At 40.5% G+C, this 24612-nt stretch overlaps 1 protein-coding gene across 1 annotated transcript in view; it reads right to left on the bottom strand.

Annotated features, from left to right (window-relative positions):
- The window catches only part of LOC106015500 (uncharacterized), a 28368-nt gene extending 5715 nt beyond the window's left edge, over positions 1–22653 (bottom strand). Inside the window, exons 1-16 of the mRNA XM_072031387.1 lie at positions 17143–22653; positions 16458–16623; positions 13847–15964; positions 10388–11436; positions 9756–9848; positions 9029–9200; positions 8104–8246; positions 5558–5692; positions 4967–5063; positions 4659–4721; positions 3981–4127; positions 3474–3581; positions 2825–2898; positions 2463–2573; positions 2073–2188; positions 523–661 (exon numbers count right to left, since the gene is read on the bottom strand). Of these exons, the coding sequence (XP_071887488.1) occupies positions 523–661; positions 2073–2188; positions 2463–2573; positions 2825–2898; positions 3474–3581; positions 3981–4127; positions 4659–4721; positions 4967–5063; positions 5558–5692; positions 8104–8246; positions 9029–9200; positions 9756–9848; positions 10388–11436; positions 13847–14003 (2604 nt within the window). The 5' untranslated portion in view covers positions 14004–15964; positions 16458–16623; positions 17143–22653. The remainder of the gene's footprint in view (positions 1–522; positions 662–2072; positions 2189–2462; positions 2574–2824; positions 2899–3473; positions 3582–3980; positions 4128–4658; positions 4722–4966; positions 5064–5557; positions 5693–8103; positions 8247–9028; positions 9201–9755; positions 9849–10387; positions 11437–13846; positions 15965–16457; positions 16624–17142) is intronic.
- Between the last annotated feature and the right edge of the window lie 1959 nt (positions 22654–24612).

Below are 24612 nucleotides of genomic sequence, written 5' to 3'. Positions count from 1 at the left end.
AGGCTGAGAAAAGTTTGCAGATGGTTGTGTTCTTCATGGAATATTGCTACCTTTGATATATAATAGCATAATCCATGTATTTCTGGCAGCTACTGGTGATTACTTGACAGGCAGCATTGTTGTTTCCAGAGATTCTAAGAGCAATACACTGGTATTATTTGAGTGTGCCTCCTACAGTTTTGCAGTCACAAGTTCAGCAATATCAGAAAGCAATAAATTTCAGGTTTCTATCAACCCAATAATAAGGATATCATTCTTCTACAGTGATGCATGGTTACCTAGTTAGAAACACAAAACAGCAGAGTAGAAAGCCCAAGTCTCAGAAAGTTTACCATGCCACATCTTAATGTTTCTTCCTTCTATGAAAGTAATTTTATCTTCAGTACAATTGTCATATACAATCAAGTATATTTCATTTTCATGTATTAGTCTGCTGAAACACAAAATTCTTTTTGAAAGTAATTATAACACAACATGACAAGTACTCAACTCCTAAAATCTGCTTCAAACAGCTTATTTTACCTTGAGAACGAAGAAATCATTTTCTAAGCTATGTCCAATCAAAATTGTATCTGCACTGAACAAGTTCAGCAGTACTGCCTGTACGTCCCGAAGAGTTGTTTTCGTATTCTTCAAGTTATCTTCTGTTACTCCTGAGAAACTAAGGACAGGTTTAGAACAACATCATTAACAGAGACATTAAGAAATATTTCCCGAACACCTAAAGTAAACCCTAGTTGACAAGGCATTTTTTCCATTCTACTCCTTTTCACTTAGACTGTATGAGGTAATTTAATATCATGTAGCTTTGTTCAACTTCACTGTATCACTACAAGCAACTGAGCCTATGTTTTAGGTACAGACTGAAAACAAGTCTCTGAGCAAACTGTTATTGCTGTCAAGGAAGCAGGCACACATTATGCTGGTTCTCCTTTATTTTTTATATATATATTTTTTACAGGCAGACTCAAAACTTGTTTCTTCTCAGAGCAGTTGCAGGACTTCAAGGAACTAACAGGAGTCTAAAACTTATTTTTTTCCAGATCTCAAAAATAAGACCCAGTAGGAGGACAGAATACAAGTGGGCTAAATACAGCCAAATCTTATTAAACTGTACAGTTGTGGTTTAACCCAGCTGGCAGCTAAGCACCACACAGCCATTCACTCACCCTCCCCACTCCCTCTCTGGGATGGGGGAAAGAAACAGGAAAGTGAAGCCTGTGGGTTGAGATAAAGACAGTTTATTAGGACAGGAAAATAATAATAATAATATTGATAATAGTACTACTACTAGTACTGTGTACAAAGAAGTAATGTACGATGCAATTACTCACCACCTGCTGACCAACGCCCAGCCTATCCCCAAGCAGCCAGCCCCACCACCCCAGCTAGCCACCCCTATATATGACCCCATATGGTATGGAATACTCCTTTGGTCAGTTTGGGTCAGCTGTTCTGGGTCTGTCCCCTCCCAGGTCCCGATGCACCCTCAGCCTGCCCGCTGGACAGAGAGAGGAGCTGAAGTCATTGGCTTAGTGTATGCACTGCTCTGCAACAATTAAAACATCAGTATGTCATCAACACTCTTCTCATCTTAATCCAAAGTATAGCACCCTACCAGCTACTAGGAGGAAAATTAACTCTATCCTAGCTAAAACCAGGACAACATTCTTACAGGTTTATTAGATGACTTATGACTATACTGATTTTCAGTGAGACATTTACAGATGAAATTTGAAAAATTGAAATTGCTTTAATTCTTAGGGAATGCAGCAAGTCCTGTAAGGTTAAACCTATTGTGTTTTTGTGTTGTGTTTTGTTGTTGTTGTTGTTTTTTGTTTTTTTGAAGGAAGGTGGGGAGTCTTCAGTGTAAAAACAAACAAATTGTTCAAAGAGAAACGTCTTTCTTAATTAAGTCTGCAAGAATGAAAGCCTCATTCCTGACTGAAAGTCTTCAAGTTGTGTAACTAGTAATAGGCATTTAATAGATGCAGGTTTCTGCTTACATCTGAAGTTCACATCTGCCAATTTAGGGAGCCTAATCCTCAAGTAGTATAGACAGAATAGCATACCTTGTATTGTAGTCTATAACTTCATTATGGGGTTTAACAAACGTATCATAGACAACCTGTAGCTTATCATCAACCACTGTGACTCTAGTAAGTTCCAGGCCTTGGCTTGTATAACACTGAAGAAAAAAATAAATTTAATGAGCATTTATTCAACACCAGTGTTTCTTTATAGTACATGGCTATACAAAACGTAGAACCAGCTACAGCATCAAGAAATCCAAACAGCTTTGCTCGCTGCGTATTTAACACAGAAGGTCCATTCACTTACAGTAACCAGCCAGAGTTCTGCAGGCCTCTCAGAGCTATGAGGGCCAAACTACTACACCCAGGAAATTGCCTCGTAAGTAGCAGTATACTTTTAACTGAACCAAATTTTTAGGTTGTTCATACCATGTCACAGTCCAGGGCATATATACCATGTTTTTTATCAGAAGGCGGTGATTTAATTAATGTCTTCACAAAGCCATCCAATGTCTCCTTTCTCCCATCATGAACGTGAAGCTGCAAAATTTCCATTAGTGTTTACATGCAGGCTTGCTAAACTTATCTTAAACAAATTGCCAATCTGTTTCTCTAATAGATTAAGGAGCACATATATTTCCTGTCAGTAGGTGCCAACAAATTTATTAAGCCTTAGGCAAGGAAACCCAAAAATCTTATACCAGGTAGCTTGCAAAAAGACACAACCCAGCTTCAAGTCAACAGGATGCTAAGGAAATCTGAGATACTGCATTAAAGAACATTAATCCTACCTTTGCAATCTGGCACCCAGGAGACCCAACTATTCCTTCACAACAGCTATAGTGTTTTTCCAAGCCACCAGCAACTGCCAAAAAGAGAAGTTGAAAGTGAAGCAGTTTTGCAGCAAATGGCACTGGCAAGGAAAAAAAAAAATCAGCACCTTTACTCCTTTTCCACTTTCTCTTGAGACTGCACTATGGAAAGAGGTAAGCCTGAGTACTGCTCGGTACCATCAAGACGGTGCTATGTCACTTGTACCTCAATAAAAGGTTGTAAATCAAAGAAAATGCTAACAAATGGGAGAAAGTTGTAATATTCCCTGTGAGGTTCTCACTGTGGGAAGCATTTAGTATAGCTTTGAGTTCTTAAGGAGTCTTAGCAGAGATGACAAGGTTCATTTAGAAGTCAATACTGGGCCACACAAGGAGTATTTTTCTCCGTTCTTCACATGGGGTTTTATCAACATCAACTTTCCTGAACTTATGGCATATACAGAGAAAACAAGCTCCAGTAACTAGACACGTTACTTAGAGAACAGCAGAATGTACCTCATCTGTGGTACTCGTGCAAAAGAGTTTACACTGATTTTATTCAGTCTTGAGATGAGACGTCATGACTTGTAACAGCTTCCACAAAGACTGAATACCAAAGAGTACTTACCTCTTTGTTCCAATAGCCTACCAGAATGGTAGTTGCATTCTTTAAGTCTATGTTTTCCTGAACTAACAGTAAATACTTCACCACACCTACAGCATGTTCTTCGGAACTCTAAAAAAAAAAAAAAAAAAAAAAAAAAAAAAAAAAAAAAAAAAAAAAAAAAAACAGTATTTCCTCACGAGCTTGTCAGCAAGTTGAAAAAAGATGAAAAATACTGCATTGAAGTATGAAAGTTACATGAACAGTAACTGCAAGACCAGCAAATCAATACATAAGCAGAGTCTCCCAAGACTTGCCATGAGTTTAAGATAAATAAAGCTCCTCTCTAGCACTTTCAGTGTCAGGTTTACGTGCAAGATCAGCTGCTGTGCTGATCACAGTTTAGTTATAAAAGCTTGTGAAGTTATTTGAGGTTCAGGAACTAAGTATGAAACTACTTTGTATTTTGTACACATGCATATTTTAGTTTCCTGTGTAACAATGACTCAAAGTCATTTTTTTTATACTTACTATCTGAAACAACTTTTTTTCTAACTCCACGAAATATAGCACTACCATTTTTTTCAGGATTTGGTCGAGGGAAGTTATTTTCAATCAACTGTTGCTCAGTTAAAAGGTAATCTTTTAAAAGTTCATACAGAACATCACCTGTGAGTTCTGAAAAAAAAAAAAAAAAAAGGCAAAAAAAAAAAAAAAACAAACACACCAACACCCTAAAATAAATAAACCAACCGAGAGTTTAAACAATATTAGACCAAATATAAGCAGCACTTGAATATCCCAGCACTTCCAAAATAAATTAAAACTGAAATTGGAAGATGTGCACCTTGCTTTACATGCAAAAATTATATGCTTATCCATCAAAGCAATTGGAAGCTATCAGAGGTGAAGAATTGCTTAAAACAAAGGCACAAAACAATAGAGATGGTAAATTACTAGATATCCCAGAAAGGCTAGGCAAGCAACACCGAAGAATGTGCTCTTTTCAAACAGAAGTTCAGTATTTTTCCCCAAAGAATGAACCTTAAAAACAAACAGCAAATTGCATCGGAACCCTTGTAGTAGTTAATAGATAAAACTCAACCAAAAAAAACCCCAACATTTTCACACTTCCAACATTCTCATTTTGAAATAAGCCCATTTACATGCTAAAGTGCACAACCAACATCTCCATTTTCCTTTCTTTACCTTTCTCATTGTCTGCCTTTACAGATCCAGCACCACTGGGAGTCTTGATGTCACTAGATTGCCCTGAATTCAGGAAAGGATATTTTTAGCATTAATTCTGAATTTCAGATTTCCCGTTAAGGTGCTATGCATGTATTTATAAATGAAAATATCAATTTTTATTTTCATGATATACTTCTACAAAGGAAGAAGAAAATAATCAGAAATCTCTACAGTAAAGAGAAACTAAATTATCCTTATAATCCCTCTCCCATCCTAAATTCTATACATGGAACCCATTTAATAATCTTAACTGAAAGCAAAACTACCATGATCTCTCAGTTTTTTCACTGTCTTTACAGCAAAATTCAAGTACATGTTTTTACTGCCACAACGATCATAAATAGATTGCTCTTCTATCCGGGCCTGTATAAAAAAGAAAGACTGAGTGTTAGTGGGGTACTTTATGTGGTCGGTGTTTATTTTTTGTTTGGCTGTGGTTCCCCCCCCACCACCCCAAACACAGGAAGAACTGCCATTTAGAATCTGAGATTCTGAACCTACATTTAGAGACACACATTCAAATAGTGTCCTAAATCTGAAGTACAAAAAAAAAACAAAAACAAACAAGAAAAAAAAACACAGAAATGCATATGTAAAAAAAAAAAAAAATCCCTTCTAATACTAACATACATAATTTTAAAAGATAATTAGCAGTGCTAAGAAAAATGGTTTTGCTGGTGGAAAACTGCAACTGATTGATAACATGAGGAAAGTGTAAGATCCAGTACATTTTAACTTTTGCTTCCTGAAAAGGCTGAAATATTAGTCCTAAACACAAACAAACAAAACATGTTGTGCAATTTAAAACCTACTGACTTAAGAGGAAGAACTGTAAAGACCTGTAAAACATTACAAACCTTGCCACCAGCTTCATCCACCGTGCTACAAATTTTGAGGTAATGTTCAAAAAAAAGTTTGAAATATCGCTGCCTTATCTCCCGTGGTACTTTAGATGCTGATTCAGGAATGAAAGGTTTTTTCTTAACGTAACCCTAAAGAAAGAAAACAAAACAAAACAAAACAAACAAACAAACAAACAAAAAAACACAGTAATCTGATCAATATTAACAGTCCAAAGAACTAAAACCAGGCATGCTTTTGCCCATCCTTAGACAAAGTCATACATTACTGAAAAGTCATTACAAAAACTTACACAACAGTTACACAAGGAACCAGAAACAGCCATCAGAAATACTAGCTAGAGATTTTTCCTGCTTGAACTAAGCAAAGTACTTTTTGACTCAAAGTAAGTTGTGTGAGACATTAAAACTACTTTTCAACTTCATTTTTGTTAGAAAAAGTTCAGTCTTTCAGAGAGCACTGGCAGTTCAGCAACAATTTAACAGTCAGGGTTTCCATCTGGTGTTCATTGCAGGTAGTATGTCATTCATAGCATAAACTAAGGACAAAATGAACTAGACTGAAAAAGTTTGTTTTGATGGAATTTATAAACTTTCATAGCCAATGTAACACTAAGGTCTTGCTAACCCTGAAATGCTTATTTTACAACAAAACACAGAAGTTAAAATCATCACATTTAAAAATTCAACAGTAAGTTAGATTAACTCTGGCACTGTTGCAGCTGAAAAGGTCCAGACACTTAAAAAAGATACATGGTGCGTATCAAGCAAGCAGTAGTATTTCTGTACCTCCCTTTTGTAATCTAGGAAAGCTCACTTTAGAGTGGCATTTATATTTGTATACTGCTACCAAGAAAAGTAGTAGTTTTGGCATATGAGTAGCAAAGGCAACACGTATTATTGTAACAAGCTAGTTTTACCTTTCCTGAGCCATGGAGTAAGCTATTCAGGAAACAAGAATTTAGATATTAGAGATATAAAGCATGAAGTAATCCATACTTAATATACTAGAAAAACATCAATAACCAAACTGACTAAAGACATAACATTTGTTTGTTATAGAGCTGACTGGTGCAGTTGATACCAAAGAAGGAAGAGATGCCATTCAAAGTGACCTGGACAGGCTGGAGAAGTGGGCTGATGCAAACCACGTATGATTCAACACGTCCAAGTGCAAGGTGCTGCACCTGGGTTAAGGCAATCCCCCAATGGCAGGGGGTTGGAACTAGATGATCTTTAAGATCTCCTCCAACCCAAGCCATTATATGATTTGACATTTTTGATAAGAAAATGAAGCACCGACCTTGTAATTAATTTTCCCTCAGAAAATCTTCAGTGACATCTGCTTTAAAGAAATTTCAAGATTAGAGTCTGAAGTTCTGAGTAGAGCAGGGACATCTCTAGATCAGGCTGCCCAAAGCCCCATCCAGACTGGCCTTGAACATGTCCAGGGATGGGGCATCCACAGCTCCTCTGGGCAACCTGTTTCACCACCCTCTGAGTGAAGAATTTCTTCCTAATTCTAATCTAAACCCACCCTCTTTCAGTTTAAAACTATTTCCCTTTGTCCTAAAACTACCTGTCCTTGTAAACAGTTTCTCTCCATTCTTCTCATAAGCCCCCTTAAAGAATTGAAAGGCCACAAGGCAGTCTCCACAAAGCCTTCTCCAGGTGACTTAGCAATTTATACAACGAATTGCTTACATCTGTACAGTGCAAGCTAGTACAAACATGAAAACAAAAACACAGTTTGTATAGCAACTTGATTTAGCCATGGAGAAAAGCAGCACTTTTATTAGCTGCCATTACTATGATCAGTATTTCTTTAGTAATTCTAAGTAAGCACTAAAAGACTACAGGAGTTGCACATTGTCTCCAATCTCAAGAGAATTTAAAGAATTTTCACCTTTGGAAAACCACAGGATTTAGTACACCCTCACTGCAAGGAATTCACCTTGCTGACCATGTCATTTCCCTGTTTTCTTGTGGATGTGCTGATTGGTCTGAAGCAGTTTGAATATGGGTACAATTTCTTTTGGAGAAGTTGCTGCAAGCAAAAATTCTTGCTTTTTTCAGAGATTCCTGGGAGAAGGGGTACTGACAGCATGTGAAAGCACTATATTTAACAACTGAGACATGCTGCATAATGCAATATTAGGAGAGTCTTGTGTGATTTCTCACACATTATCATATTAAGTATATATATATATATATATATATATAAAATCGTTTTTTGTTAAGAAAAATACATCATAGGAAATAAGCAGCAGCTACAAAGACAAACAAGTACAAATTTAACTCAAGTTCTACCAGCATGCATCACATCGAACATTACCGCAGAACATTCCACAAGCGTATACATGTAATCTTGATTTTAAATATGATTTAATGCATTCAATGATCAGTTGTGTTTGTTTTTTTTTTAAAAAAAGCTTAATTGGTATATCATGTTATTGGGTTTACATTCTAACATAGTGTCTGAAATTGCAGTTTTTCTACCTCTGTTCCCTTTTATATACCAAAGCTCTGTAACTCTACGGTACCTCAAATAGCATGAGAGCGGTCTTTTCAATTGAACGAACAGACAGTTTGCATGGCATTGCTATTTCAGCATTTCCTTTACTTGGTTTATGCAGTTGACCACTGACGATTTCAACAGGCTGAACTTCAAGCAAATCTGAAGAAGCTGAAACACAGAGAAAATACAGATTGAATCTGAACTGTAATGGAATTTAAATAACAGTTACCATTAATCTGCCATACTGTTATTTCACTGCTCCTTTAACATAAAGCAGGGTAAAAATAACCTAAACAACAGAAGCAAACTTGGAGCTTCAGGAAACACATTAAGACCTCACTTCTGCCAACAAGTTTTATCCAAAGCATCCTCCAGTATTTTTGAAGACCTTAGATAGAAACAACCATACAAGTCAAGTTAAAAAGCAATTTAGAAGTTGTAGTGATAGTGATTTTTAAACACATAATTATCTGCTTTCCCTGTCCCCTCTCCCTCCTCAACCCACAAAAAAAATGGTAACAAGTTAAAAAAAATAAAAATCAGGGAAGCCATCATTCTAACCTAATTTTCCAATGCAATTAATAAGTGTTTCAGAAACAAATTATTTCAGAACCCTAACAGTTGAAATCAGTACCAAAATCAAACTTGGTACATTTTCATTCTTTTAACTCATGTATCGATACAAGGAAACAAATGTTTTTTCAGGATTTTGGTCAAAACTGTAAATGTTGAAAGACTTTTCTGTTACCACTTCAGCTCAGTTGAAGTACTTTAAAGGACTTCAAATAACTTTGTAGTTGGACAGGACATCTATTTCCCAAGCTAAATGTCCACCATCAGTCAGTTGACAATCACCACAAAGCGAACATACTCCAAGACAGCTAGCAAGCAAAATGAAATTTAGTTTGTCAAACCTAAAGACCAAGTTTTCATACCAGTTGATCTCTTACTTTGGATTTGAATAGCTGACTGTTTAGACATAGACTTCTCCTGTCCAGAATCAGTAGCAATAGAAGCTATTAATTCCCTTGCTTTCAACTGTGCTGTCTGGATTCTTGGATTCTTCGGACCCTGCTGCACAGGAGATCTTTTGAAAGGCTCCATTTCATTTTTGTTACATACCTGTTATGTATACACACAGAAAGAGATGGGTTAGCAGTCAAGCAGTTCCAAACCACAGCAAGACGGTGTTAACTTTTAACACTGAATTTTGCTATCAGATTCAGAGCTCTCTCTACTTGTTGCCCCAGAATAAAAAGGCCAATCTGGAAGAGGACTGAGGGGCAAGAGCTTAAAGAATTATACCTGCTGCTATTAACATTGCCACTTAAAGCATTTTAAGAGCAGAGAAAGTATAAATCACTTCTGGTTTCCCACTGCTGTATCTATAATCTCAGAACAAGCCTCCTTAACAAAGTGATTTTTCAAGGCTCTTTTCATTAGCCTCAGCGGCCCTCGGCAGCAACTTACTTCACCTGCATCAGGAACTAACTCCAGGTTCTAGGTGATCACATATCTGCTTCCATTTTTAGAAGGAGAGACGATGAAGCATTTGTTCTATTTTGGTTTAAAATACTTTTAAAATTACAAGATTCAGCCAACCCGAAGTCAAAATGAGTCTACTCAGATTAAGTGAAGCTATGTTAAACTTCACTTTATTACAAGATTAAAACTCACATCAAATTTTGGGATGTCTGTAATTCTTCTCTTTTGTCCAGCAACATTAACTTCGGTTTCTAATAAACTGGCATCCACATTTTTTTCATGAGTCTATTAAAAATAAGAACAGGCTACTTAGACCAACTTCCAGATTTCATTAATACCCTCATGACCCACTCACTCCAATGTTTCAGGATATTAAGCCAAAACAAGTCACCAGGAAAGTACAATTCCACCAGTACTAAACAGGTACTCTACATTCAGCACAGCTCAGCCACAGTGCTTCAAAGCAGGGTAGTGGTACTCAAAGTTCCCACATTCATTTATAAGATGAGCAGGAGACTACTGAACATACAGTTGCTTCTAAAACTTTGCTTAGAACAGTAAAACGAAGTCTACTACAAGGAAGTGAGCCACTGGGGTGATTTTTTTCTTTTGGAAACGTATAGATCACCCAGTGTCAAACAAGACTAGAGTCGTAAGTGTTCCTCATTAGTTCATCTACTAGCATGGAAGGCTCAACTATTTAACCTTTATTAACACATAAAAGAGCATTTGAACTTGACTATACAGATAACATTCCTCCTCCATATGCTCAGGAAAAAAGAAAAAAAAAAAAAGAAGCAAGAACTTAAAGAGAAGCATAATACCTGCTTATCACTGTCTTTCTTTTGTGCCTCTTTTTCAAACTCCTCGAAAATCCTCCGACACTCCTCTATAGGATCATCTGATTCTGAGATCTCTGTGTCCTCCCCACTGGATTCCATGTCTTCAGCAGATGAACTCAGAATTTTTTCACCTTCTTTCTTGTTTCTGCACACAGGTTGAACAGAACTGCTTTTATCAATGTTTTTGGTCTGTAAAATTGTACCAGAGCAAGCCTCCTTGTCCACGTTTAAGAAATCAGTTGGATACGAGTATGTATCCTTTGGGCTTTTCCCCAATTTTTTATCAGTGCTGCAACTTTTCTTTGTATCTAGTATTATTTGCTTTCCAGGTCTTTTTATTGTACTTTCATTTCCAGAGGAGTGACTAGAACACAAGACAGACTTTGTTACTCCTCCACTGCCCACACCCTTTTCACTACCAGTATATTTCTGAACAAATTCTTTGACCAATATATTGCTTTCTGCTTTCTCTTGCTTCAGAATCTTCTTCTGCACATCTGCCTCAGCTGAAGCAGATTTATGTTTCTGTGAGTTACAACCATGCCTCTCTCTCTGTTCAGAAATCTTCTGTGTTTCAGTGTTTACATCAGGCAAATAAATTTTGTTTGCTTTCAGAGAAACACTCCCTGCTTTTTCAGATTCATTTAAACATTTGCCACTCTTCTCCAAATCAGCTCTTTTTTCTGATTTTCCTGGTGTATACCCAGGACCATCTGCTATGATACTACCACGCAATTCTTCTGCATGTATTACATCATCCAGTTCTTCTTCTCTATTCAAGTTTTTATAGTTCCTATTTTTTCTTGGTCTTTTATTAACAAGTGCTGGCTCATCAATGACAAGATCACATTCATCATCAGATTCTTCAGGTTCCACTGGGGAACAGCTTCTTGACCTCTTTCTGAATTTCCTCCTAAATGGAGATGCTTCTGAATTCGCCTCTTGATATTCACATGGAAATAGTTCTGTTGGCTTAGCCAACTGCTGCTTAGCATTTTCATCTTCTGTTGTTATGGAAGAGATAGACAGCCCTGAAAATAATTTCATAAATATTATTTTCTATTTTTCCCAATTAAAGGAAGAGATGTTATTTTTGTACCAGAAAACCAAAATCATATGATAAAAGTGCTAGAAAAAAGCACTACAATGGCCTCCTTACAAGAAAGTATCTTAAGATTATTTTCAAGGGTTATAGGATTCTTAATCATTTAACCTGGAAGACTGTATTGAGAAAGTTCTTTCAGTTCTTCAGTTTCAATCTTGAATTTATCTCCTGCTATTTCAGCCCTTTTAAGTTTTTGCAAATCACCAGCCCATGTCAAGGAAAGAAATGATAGCACATTAAGTCGCAAACCATCTACTTCTTTTTTCTCAGCTAAAATACGTAATCTGCTTTATTGATTATGAACAAATCTCATTGTCCCAAATGTCCCCAGTAACATTTCAAGACAGACATATTTACAGTCACGCACAAACTTTAAGTGGCCTTGAAGGCTGAATTTTCCAACTGGACATGTGAGAAACTAACCTCCATCTTTTCAGCTTTTACAGACTAGAGACTGAGTTATGGTAAGCTAATATTTTCTCAAGGCACTGTCTCTATCCTCTCCTGCATCTTCTCACTGATTACAGTCTAGTGGTTATTTCCCAAAGTTTCACTGGCTGACAGGGTCTCAGAGAATTGCTAGTATCAATCTAGTGTTTTTAACAATAGCATGTAATAGAATTGTACTTTTAAAACCATATGTAACCACTTTTTTTCAAAAACAATTCTACCCATAATTACAGAACATTTCAGGGACCTACTAAAAAGTTGCATTTTGCTGGTGAACAGCATTCTTTCCAGGCTACTCAGAAATCCATAGCTTTGGCATTAACATAACAACATGCAAGCACAGGGAGGTACCACAAAACCTCAGCACCCAGTTGCTGTGGTTTAACCCATCTCACTCCCCCAGTAGGACAGGGAACAGAATTGGACGAGCAAAACCAAGAAAACCCATGGACTGGAATAACAACTGTTTCCTAGGAAAAGCAAAAACTAAACATACAAGCAAAGCAAAATAAAGAATGTGTACTCTGCTTCCCATTGGCCAGCAGGTGCTTAACCATTTCCAGGGATGCAGGGCTTCATCACACCTGATGAACCACACAACTAGTACCTGGGAAGACAAACACTGGAACTCCAAACACAGCCCCCTTCCTTCTTTCCCCCCCCAGATTTCATTGCTGAGCACAACATCACAGGGCAAATTACTCTACACCCCCCAGCCTGCTCACAGGTGGGGCAGAGCGAGAAACAGAAAAGGCCTTGATGCTGTGCAAACACAGCTCAGCAACAACTAAAACACTGACGTGTTATCTAGGTTGTTTTGGCCCAAAATCCAAAACATAGCCCCGTGCAAACTGCTATGAAGACAATTAACTCCATTCCTGCCCAAACCAGTACTACTACGTACCTCAAAGAAATCGTCTGAGCCACTTTGAGGTGGCAATTGTTCTTAACAGAAATACAAATAGCCTAACATTAGTAACATTTCTATGACTTTTATAGAAGACATCCTTTAAACTTTACAGTAATCCATGCTATAGGGTTATTCTTTGAGTAAAATGAGAATCAGCAAGCCTTCAGGGTTCAAGCTGGCTAGAGACTGCAGAAGCCATTTAATGAAGCACTCTGGCCACTAAAAAGGAGATGCCAACAGATTCAGCCTTCAGCAAGTCACATCCCGCTGCACAGGTGGAAGTCAGGAAGGGAAGGACTCCATGCCACAGGTTGTTTTAACCCTGACTCCCACTGCCCATTGCAACCATCATATTATCCAAGTCCTTCTACTAGGCTGCAGGTCTTTATGCTCAAGTGCAGCAAACTTGGAGAAAGAAATAAAACATCTAGTACATGCTACCCTTTATTGGTAAGTGTGAAAACCCAGGCACTGACTGTGAAAAGGAAGCTCCTGATGCACAGAAAGACACTACATGCCCAGTGAAAACCTGTACTGTAACAGGGGTGTGGGCACTCTTAGCATCAAGCCAGAAACTCAGTCACACCTACTTAAAATCCACAGATATAACAGATGATAAATACTTTGATAATTACTGATTTGTTAAGCAGCTGTAACAGGTACACTATCAGTGCAGTCCACAGCAAATGATGTCGAAGAGACCCAGCAACGTTCAAAATAACCTGAGAACCACTTGTTTTTAGTAATACACTTTCTAAGTCCAGTTCAGAAGCATATTTTTTTCCCATTAATAAGGGCTGTTATCGTCACTAAGCTTTGTAATTTGTAACAGGAGATCATTTTAGCGCCCTCCCCCTTGCACCTCACCCATTCAGCTTTATTACTCTACTACCTCTCCAAATGACATCTACCCCACAGAAACACCTGATGGAAGAAGCACAGGTTCCCCTGCCCCTGTTCCCCGCGGCATCCTCACCCTCCGAGGGTCCCCCGACGGCAGACGGATGCCTCTCGGCCGCTGGTTGCCGCCACGACTCGTGCAGGTACTGGCAGTGCGGGCGCCGGCAGCTGCCGTCCTCCGCCTGGTGGAACGGGCAGGGTAAGCCGGAGAAGTAGCCGGCGGGGCGAAACATGACAGCCGTCGGGGGGCGAGGGGCGACCCGGCACCGCGTCGCCACAGCCCGTCCCTACCGCCTGCAGAATGGGGAGAAGCGGGCGGGGCTGCCGCGGAGGGGAGGTGGCAGAGGGCTTGCCCTGAGAGGTGAGCGAGGTGAGGAGACCTTCACCACAGAGCCCTCAGGGTCTTTGAGAGCTTTATGCTGAGGGATTTCAGTGAAAGTCTCTCGCTGCCAGCATGTGGTGGCTCGTCCAGCCTGCCCGTGGTCTTCTACAAGGGTATCTCCAGCCTGGCTCCCAGCTATGCCATTTGGAGCACACCGGTCCTCTTGCTGGCACAGGTGGTTGTTGGCTACCTGTTTTACTATGAGTGTCTTAAAGCCACTCTCCTTCCAACACTTGCTCTTTTCTAGCTGGCTTTATGGTTGCGTTATTGAAGCATTTCCATGATGTATGGTGGTCTCTGCTGCCATGCCATGAACCTTTTTCTTGTTTTTGTCATATACTATCATACAATCCTTAACATTGGAAAAGACCTCCAAGATCATCTGGTCCAACCATCACCCTACCACCAATGTGACACACTAAACCATGTCCCTAAGCACCACATCCAACCTTTTCTAAAACAAGAATAAGGGACCAGCATTGCTCTCAATATTCACGGTGTGAATTAACTGGGAATTTGTAGAATATATGTATATAACATAGAATATATTTGTAGAAATTTGTTTCCTTTATAGCATCTTTATATGTTGTTCTGCATTCTTTTCCTATTATTTCTTGTAGGTTATGTCATCTATATTGTCAACACACACATAGTGGGGTGAGCTTCAATACCATCCTTAAGGCAACACTTTAATTTCAGGTGATCAAACACAGTTTCAAAACACCAAAAACATGAAAGTAATAACTATAAAAAGAGTGAAAAAAACTAACTGAGAACGGGCTGCTAATGTTAACTGTCTCCTGATGACCAGTAACATGGCAGGAAAAAGGAAATCTGCTATATTGGATGCCAAAGACAATAACAACTAGATATATTTCAAAATTCCATTTGCTACTTTTCACTCAGAAAATATTTGTTTAGAAAATAATTACTGTTCAGAGATCTCACCACAAGATTTCTACTCAGTGTAAGCCACGTATGTTGGATTGGTTGGATTCCTTTCTGAAAGTAATTGTGACAGTGTTTCAGCTCTTCCTTTTCAACTTGAATGTGGAGCTTGCCAGAGTTGTACCCCCTGGTGCTTTATTCTGAAGTAGTTAATGCTTGCCTGCAAACATTTGTGTTCAGAACTGAAATTTATATCCTGCTCCTGTCAAAGCATAAAGCTTATTCTATTCTGTCATGAGACTTCAAGCTACCTATTTAGTGAATCACAAGCACTATTTCATAAAATCATAGAATCATTAAGGTTTGAAAAGACCTCCAAGATCATCTGGTCCAACCACCCTCCTACCATCAATATCACTCACTAAACCATGTCCCTAAGCACCATGCCCAGCCTTTCCTTAAACACCCCCAAGGATGGTGATGCCACCACCTCCCTGGGCAACCCGTTCCAGTGCCTGACTGGATTTCTCTCTGGAAAGAAATGTCTCCTAATTTCCAACCTCAACTTCCCCTTGATTTCTCAAAACATAGTTGCACATAAGCCAGCAAATGAGTTTGAGAGCTTATTGGTCATGGTAACTTTATATTTTATTAGATATATTTGTTTTCATTTTTCACTAAGATTATATCATTTCACTAAGATTATTACTTTTCATTTAGTCCTCTGATGAAGGACTATCATTGTGATTTGGTTCATCAGAAACTGATGGCATATCAACTACTGAACTCATGAGGGGTACAGTTTCTGAGATTGAGCCTGTCTTGTGTGAGTCACTCTGCATATCTAATGCTTTTATCCCACCCCGTGCCTCCGAAGCTGGTTTCTGTTGTTCACGTGAGCATCTGAACATACGACAAAAATTCCTACAACACAGAACAAAAAAAACGTTATTCTGATTAGAGGAATTCAGCAGAAACTTAACAGATACCACTGAAGATGGCAACAAATTACTGAACTTCAATTTTTTCAAGATTTGAACTGACAAAGAGGAGCATTTCATCTTATAATGAAATACTTAGTACACAGACTCCTGGAAATAACATAATTTATATTTTTTTAATAATTTCTACTTTTACTTTTCATTTGCCTGTGCAGCCTTTCCCAGCTTTCTTCACATTTTTGCATATTTTGTAATCTGATGTTTGCAGTAGAACTTAATTTCGTTATCCAAAAGCATACAGTCCTGTCAATGGCTGTTATTTATAAGGGGAGGTGTTCTACCAACCAACACACAATCTAGTAATTGATAGAATATTGTAGGACCATATTGCAGTTTCTGCCTCTGGTTCACTGAGAGTTCAGAGGTGCTGTAAAGGGATCTAAATATCAGACACGGTACATGACTGGAAAACTTACCCTTTTGGAATTCTGTGCTTGATAAAAATCACACAAAATAATATAATAAATATTATGTAGATGACAAGAGCTGTAGATGATGCAATAAGCATTGCTTGCACTTTAAAGTCTTCCTGGCTGGTTTGTTCGGTTGCGTTCCTTTGGAGCAAATCAGCGTTCTCTGACACTACAACAGTAAAGGACATCACACCACTAGCATTTGAAATGGTAGTGCACTGTGCAATTGGACATATGTAGAAACAGATTATACATATGCATTTTGCAAATAAATGTGTGCGCGTCCTAGTAAAATGACTACCTCTACCAAAACACAGATCCATGTTTAGTTGTCAATGACTTGGCCCAAAGTACGCCTCTTCCAAATTTTCTAGACATGACTTTTATCCACCATCACGGGAAATTCTGACAGAAGTTTAGCAGCTCCATCAACTGTAGTATTTTGAGTTACTAGCTGTGGTTTGTATTTTGAGTTTCATTAAAACTCGTTTTTTCATCTATGAGGAGAGAGGCGTGCCTGAAGTTATCTGCAGAACCATAGATTCTGCATATTTCTAGTTTTCTGTGTCCAAAAGGTATCAAGACTGCTGCTCCATATTGTTAGTTGGCATTTCTTGGAGAACCACATCACTTCAATGGTATCTGAGGTAATCCATTTCACCAGAAACAGGTTTTGATTGGTACATACCATCAGAAGGTAAAGTAAATTGTCTGGTCATCCTTGCTGAGGTTAGGAGTGGTACAAAGATGAGCAACGTGCCCCTCATAGCAGAAACAGTGCTGCTTTCCCAGGGGTTATGGTTCCTGTGGCTGCTGTCCCCAGCCACCTCCTGGACTGTGATGTCACCATTGTCCCCAGAGCCTGGCCTGACAGGGGATCCACAGGGGACATGGCGGGGAAGATGTCACGTCCTGGAGACATCATACTTGTTCCTCCCTCTGGCACACTCACGTGCAGAGGGCCCTGTGGACGTGCGAGGATGGAAATCTCCGCTCTAACTCCTCACTGAGGTTGGACATTGTGCTTAGGGTCATGGTTTCGTGGGTGATATTGGTGGTAGGGGAGCAGTTGGACCAGATGATCTTGGAGGTCTTTTCCAACCTTAATAATTATAGGATGTTATAACTGATACAAATGCATGTTTACAATTATAACATCTTTGTCCATACTCAATGAAGATGTCATGTCCTGGAGACATCATACTTGTTCCTCCCTCTGGCACACTCACGTGCAGAGGGCCCTGTGGACGTGCGAGGATGGAAATCTCCGCTCTAACTCCTCACTGAGGTTGGACATTGTGCTTAGGGTCATGGTTTCGTGGGTGATATTGGTGGTAGGGGAGCAGTTGGACCAGATGATCTTGGAGGTCTTTTCCAACCTTAATAATTATAGGATGTTATAACTGATACAAATGCATGTTTACAATTATAACATCTTTGTCCATACTCAATGAAGATTCTGTTGCTTCAAAACGCAGTGTTCTTTGTTTAGATAGAACAGAGCGCAGTCTTCGAGTAGTATTTGTTGTGACTAATTATAAACAGATTAAAAACCTAGGAAAGGTCTTGATCCACCAATATCTGTCAAACTTCGTATGTGACTGTCACTGTGCCAGAATCTTTTAAAGAAATGGTAGGGCATGAGAAGCTAATTCCTGTGAACTAAAAGAATCTAACTTATGTGAACTAAACAACGTAAAAATGACGAAAAAGTCCATTCAAAACACAAAACCCTGTGTTCTTTGCCTGGCTTCGGTGCTTTATCACGTGAGCGAAGTCCCCGCCGTCTAGCAGAAGTCTAGCAGAACTGTAGTTCACACAAGCACAGAGCCGGCCTCAAAAGCAGAAGTGACAAAGCTCCCTCTGCTGACTACAAAAAGAAAAGTCATTCTGTTTTTACAATGGTAAATGAAAAAATAAGTGCTGCGGGGAAAGGGTCTTGCAGAAGAATGTGGAGGAAAAAGCAAAGGCTGAAAACATCATTACACTATCAATGTAAGAAAGAGTTTTAAAGTTGATGGAATAATTCAAAGACTGGAAGGAACAGCATTTGTGGTGTGGCACATACAGGTCCCAGTCCGTAGCTTTGGCAGTTCACAGCTGGATAAAGTGAACTGTGATCTTAGAGCGCCATCGCCCTGCCTAGAAACACTCTTTTCCGAGGGAAACAGTCACTAATTTTTAAAATTTGCAATTTGACGTAAGCATGTGAGCCTTTTTTTGGTGAAAGACCTTAGGGAGAAGAGCTTTGATTTCTGGAGACACAGAGAAGTCCAAGTGTTCTCCCAGCTAGACTGTATTCAGGTGATAAATCACCCAATACAGATGAGAGGAGTAACACGGAGGAGACTGTTAAATTCCCTGCACAGTCATAACCAACAGCCCACAAACCTGTTTGCAAGAATTTTGAGTTAAACAGAATGGCAGACATTGAACTGAGCATAGCACAGTTACAGGAAAAAGTTAGAATTCATATCCAAAGCAGCCTACATGTGATTAACTGACAAGTCAACGTCAAGAGCTACCAGGAAATTTGTGCTGCAAGACAAAAGCAAATGTTATTTAGAGCTCAGAGCAACAAAATGAGGCAAAACACAGCCATCCAGCTCTGATGCCTTGCTGGTTGGGCCAGTGTTGCCTTCACTCACAGGAGGTGTGTGCTGGTGGAGGACCTCTGTTCCAAGTAAGGAGCCGAAGGAGAAGGTCAGCAGGCTCTGCAGTTCCAGATCCAATGAGAAAGAGCTTGACAGGACCATCTCCAAACAAAAGTCTGAGCTGCCAGCTGTCCCAGAGGAGTTAGTGCTCATCAGGCTGGGAAATGGTGGCTCCTTCAATGCTGAAGGCTGGGAGCTGGTGACGTCTTGCACCAGGAGGCTCATTCCTGCGCCATCTGTAGAGCTGCAGCTACAGATCATGTTCAGTGTCCTGGCAGCAGTGGAGGGTCTAGGAGCTGTGTCCAACAAAGTCATCAAGCCCACAGTGCCGGAGCCTTGCAGCAGCACCAGGAAGACGTGGAAGGTGATTCTAGTAGGGAGCTCCTGCTGCAGGGACAAGTATCCCACCCGGTGACGTGACCTGCTGTGGAGGTAGACTGCTCCTTGCTAGGACTTGGACATTGCGGAGGGATTGCTGCTGCTTGTCTAGCACTGGGACCAGCAGCCTCCCTCTTGTCCCAAGGGATGCTGCCAGGGTGACATGGAGCATACTGTCTTCTGCAAATTCATGGTAAAATATCTGGACAAGCATCTCTGTGAGGGATAATCTGCAGCCAAAAGCAAAGGCTCAGGTGAGGATCTCAGTGAATTACCATTTTTATTCATGATTGCAATAGTGGGCATCCTGCAAGCAGCAATGCACAGAAGTACAGCGTAGCCCTATATTCCCTACTGTCTGATGCTTGCTTCCTCCTGTTTCCTCAGTGGCTGAGTACTACAGGTTCACAACCTGCCTGACACTTGTTACTATGCCCTGTATGTAAAGTTTTTTGTTTGTTTGTTTGTTTGTTGTTTGTTTGTTTGTTTGTTTTGTTTTGTTTTGTTTTTAAATTGGAGGGGCCCATGATTTCATAGCTTCTTGTTCTTGCTGACTCCATCACTGTTTGTTTTGTTTTTCTTAGCCATCCTCCTTATTTCAGGACAGTGGGACCTTCCCCTGCCCCCTTATCTGCTTAACACACCCTGCATCATTATGCCTCCACAATCACCTTTAAAAATGCAGGGTTAGTGGAATTTTCCACTCCAAAAAAACACAACTTTAATTCTTACATCTTCACTCATGTTTAAATTTCTGTTGTGCTGGAGTACAAGCATAGGCAATGTTCTGGATCGTCTGACATACCATTGTACTTCTGCACGCAGCATGTACTGCTTACTGCAGTAGTGCAGCTGGAGTACTGAGGCCAGCCAAGCCAACATGCTGGGTGATCGATGAATGGCAGCCTGGGCCCCACGCCATGAATTCTGAGGTACCTTTCATTTTCTTGCAGAAGGGACAGGTGTCAAAAGTAGAAGTCACATGGTGTACGTCTCTGCTAGAGGTAGCAGAGAAGATTTAGATTATCCCTTACATAGCAATGTCCAAAAATATTTTCAAAACCGACATTAGCTCATATATATAGCCTAAGTCATCTTCTAGCATCAACCACAGGATATTGAAGTTAAATCCAAGTGTATGTTATGTATGCATCTTGCTTCCTTATGGAGAAGGAGACACATGCATAACTGTATTACACATATAATGTAAAACATGTTTAATTTCAGCGTGTTCGTTCTTGGCTCTCCTGCAATTGGTTAGCAACAACCTAATTGTCTTATTCCGTACTTTTCTCACTTAACCGTAGATCACAGATTCTCTTCTATTTTCACCTTTCAGGAAATAATTATACTGCCTGTCATTTAAATGAATAAGCACTGCTACAAGATCAAAGTTAATGACCTCTAGCTTCTTCAATTTATGTCATGGCCTTTGAAAATGCATTACTTCCTACACATAAAAACATGTTCTATTTAGGGCCAGCTCTTCGTCTCTTTACCCTCCTTGAGTGCTCCAGAAGGGGCCAGATGAATGTTCACTACAGCTGGTGGACACCTCCTGCTCCTGGAGGGTGTTCTTGGCCCAAATTAGATCATTTTCTATGATTTCCTCACCTGATCTTTCCCATAACAAGTGCCAGAGGAGGTTCTAACAAAAACAAATGAATCAAAACCCCAGAACAAAATATAATGTGAGGAGTTTCATACTAACTGCTTAGAAAACTCTATTTCATTTTGCTCATCAATCAGATAATTAGATTTCTAGTTAAAATCTTGCAACAGAATTCTGTTGTATTTGACTTTGAAAGACATACAATTTTTCATCTCAAAACTGAAAAGCAAACTAGTGATTGCATAGCAGCCTCAAGCACTGGCAGCTCCAGTGCCATTTCCAGCATGCCGATACCTTGCCAAAGGTTTACTCTGAGCAGGGTTTTAGGAATTTGCTCTTATGAACAGGGGTTTGACAACTAAGAAAAAGGCTTGATAACTTTAACCTGCTGAAAAAAAACTTGATTTCAATATTTCCTCATCTTTTTCCACATCACCCTAGGCTCAGAGCAGGAGGTAACACTTTCCAGTTGCTTCACAAGGAGAAGATAAATCTCCCACTTCATGATCCTTCTTTCTTTCATTGGATGAAGCATAAGTCTTTCTCCCTCACTCATGCACGGTGCTGGTTGCGCTGCTCTATGCCTCTCTCATTTCTTTTAACAAAAACAGAAGCTTTTTCAGTCTTCTAATGGTGGTGCACAACAAACCCTGTCTGGATCTGATGAAAGCCTCGGGGAACAGCCAACCTGCTGGAAAACTTGAGCGTTTTGAGTGAATGCACCAGGCCCACTGTGAATCCTGCAGAGCCACCTGAAAGCTAAGAAGAGGAAATGTCAGTAAAAATTAGTCCCACTTGTTATTCCAATCTGTTTAATGAGTAAACTGCTGCAATAAGGCTTGCTATATCACTTCCTTTACAGAGGCCAAATTTTCATACATTTGGTTAAATTCACATGCAGTTTCGGGTATGTTTTTGTTCCAGTGGTTTAATCTCATTTCAGAGACCAGTTTGACCTGTTACAACTCACAGAAGTGCATCAGAAGTGACAAGCTGAACCCACGGAGTTTCCCAGCACCTGTAGTGAGGGTGCCAAAAAAGGGAGAACAAGCTGACCTTTGATACCATTCTCCAGGCTTGTTGAGTGTTATAAATGAAGATACAACTCAATCTGAATTTAGTAGTGTTTATAAAAGGCAAGTAAACTGTGCTGGGTTCACAGGGAGCCTAAGCTCTACCAACACGCACACTCAACCATTGAGCTTTCTAAAATATATATAACACTGCTTTTACATATTCATAAGAAACCTGAGTATGCCTATACATATGTATGACATATCCCCGCTTGGTATAATAATTAGTATTTTCACAAACTCCTCCTTTTGGTGCCTTCATAGTGTCTTTTGGGTTGTGGGGATGAAGGCTCAGGAACCCACGGGTTCCTGGATCTCGTCCCAACCACAGGGAGGCCCTGACGGCCTCCCTCTTCTTATGCGCATGCTCTGCCCTCCACAACGTTCCTGACCACAACAAAACGTGATCAAAACCAATGCTTGAAAGGCCACCTCTTCCTGCGCTTACTTAACCCTTGAGACCACAATAATAATGTGATTATCATATAATATTAAACAGCAAATTTTAAGAGTTTCAACCAGCAAACCCTATTGCTGCACAGTGCTGGCACAGCATCAGGACTCCTTTGCAGCCCCCAGGAGCCAGCAGGCTGGGGGTGGGCAAGTGATGGGGAGGGGACATCGCCAGGGCAGCTGCCCTAAACCAACCAAAGGGACATTCCAGAGCACCTGATGTCACACTCAGCAATAAAAGGGGGGCTCTCGTGGGGGAGGGGGCTGTCCTCCTGAACAACCGCTACGCGTTTTGAGGCCCTGCTTCCCAGGACGTGCGTGGCCGAACATGGTTCGTTGATGGGAAGTAGAGAATTTTTCTTTTTCCTTCTCTCTGTGCTTCCGCGCGGCCTTATTGTTTCTTTGGTTTCTTTTTCTCCCCATTCCCCTTCCCTTTCATCATTAAACCATTCTCATCTCCAACCTCGAGCTCTTTGTGCTGTATTTTCTCCCCCATTTTAAAAGCCACTCCTCCGTGTTCGCAAGAAGTGAAATAACTTGAATTCCTACCTTACTTTTTAAATTATTTTCAAATAGCTTCAGCAAGGTCTGTGGGACACCAGAACACCCAAATCATTGCCATCTCCCCTGGGTGATTTGTAGCACCCATGACATGAATGTGATGTATTGGATACAAAATTTGTGGAAAGGTTTAGGTGAAGTGGTCGGACTTAAGTGTTTCCCCCTGCTGTTTGTAGAGATGCTGATATCTCTGAGAAAAGCACACTCTTGGAGCTCAGGCAATATCCCAGACAGACAGCTGATGAGATCTTTGTCTCCAAAGAGCTTTTCCCCATAAAAAGAAAGCGGTTTGTGCCTTTTGCAAGGCATTGGCTTCTAGCCAATGAGCTGGTGAATCCGGAGGAGGATACGATAGTTGGGTTGGAAGCGACTGCACAGGTTTCTGCTTGAAGCTCCTGCTCAAAGCAGAGTCAGACGCAGTGTTTGAGGGCTTTACCCCGTGCCATCTCCAAGCCCTGCCATGGATGAGGCTGCACGCTCTTTCTGGGGCCAATGGCGTAGCAGTCGGATCAGTAAAGGAGCGCACAGCTCCCTCACTGTCTGGCAAACCGCACGTGTCTGACTGTGGGCCCACATGGCTCTTTAAGGCCTCAGAGGCTGCTCGCAGGTGCCGAGCAATCCCGCTGCAACCTTGTTGTTTTTAGTTGCACAATCCCACACCTTGACCTCAGTTTGGTCCCATGTTTCAGGCTCATAAACTGTCTGATTGTTAAGAAGGAGAATAAGCTGTAAGGTTACCAGGACAGTCTTTGTTCCTAAGGACGTACGATTCCCCCTAACGCGCAACTGCTGACCAGCGAGGGGCAGTTGTGTGCGCGGCTCCGCTTCTCTCAACTGGAGCTTCTTCCCAGCTCCGGTGCGCCCATTTCCAGCGACTTTCTGGACGAGCTTCTCGGAGCTGTTTGCTGAGTTTGGCCGAACCCATCTTCATGAGGCGATCAGTGTGCCTGTTCCCATCCTGGTCTGCGTCCCGCTAGCCTGTTCCTTTTCATTCCTCCTTGCTACTTCTCTATTGATGCCATAACTTCTTCGGGTTGCCTTTTTCATCTTGAGGACAGGCTCCCCTCTTAAACCCTTCTCCCCACAGCAGTCCTTTTCCAAAACAGCTTTTCATTGGTTAAACAACTTTGCATCTAACAACAACGGCAAACACCCAGCAACATCCATGCCTTAATGGCTGGAGAACAAGCAACCCGAGACTGCATGGACTCTCCTGAATCACCTTTCTGTATTCCCTCTAACCTCTTTTTCATTCCTGATGGCCTCATCATTAAGTCGGATGTTCCCACCAAGCATGGGGCTTGCTGACCCCCATGGCCACACTCCCACATCTCCCCCTTCTTCATTAATATCAACCATCTTCTTAACACGAATTACTATGCCGTATATAGGGACAGGCAGCACAGAAGGGGTGGCGGTGTGGCTCT

Source organism: Anas platyrhynchos, chromosome Z (genome assembly GCF_047663525.1).
Source record: "Anas platyrhynchos isolate ZD024472 breed Pekin duck chromosome Z, IASCAAS_PekinDuck_T2T, whole genome shotgun sequence".
In the NCBI taxonomy this organism is placed as follows: domain Eukaryota; kingdom Metazoa; phylum Chordata; class Aves; order Anseriformes; family Anatidae; genus Anas; species Anas platyrhynchos.
Note: the sequence above shows the minus strand (reverse complement) of the source record. Positions and strands in the feature narration are given on the sequence as shown.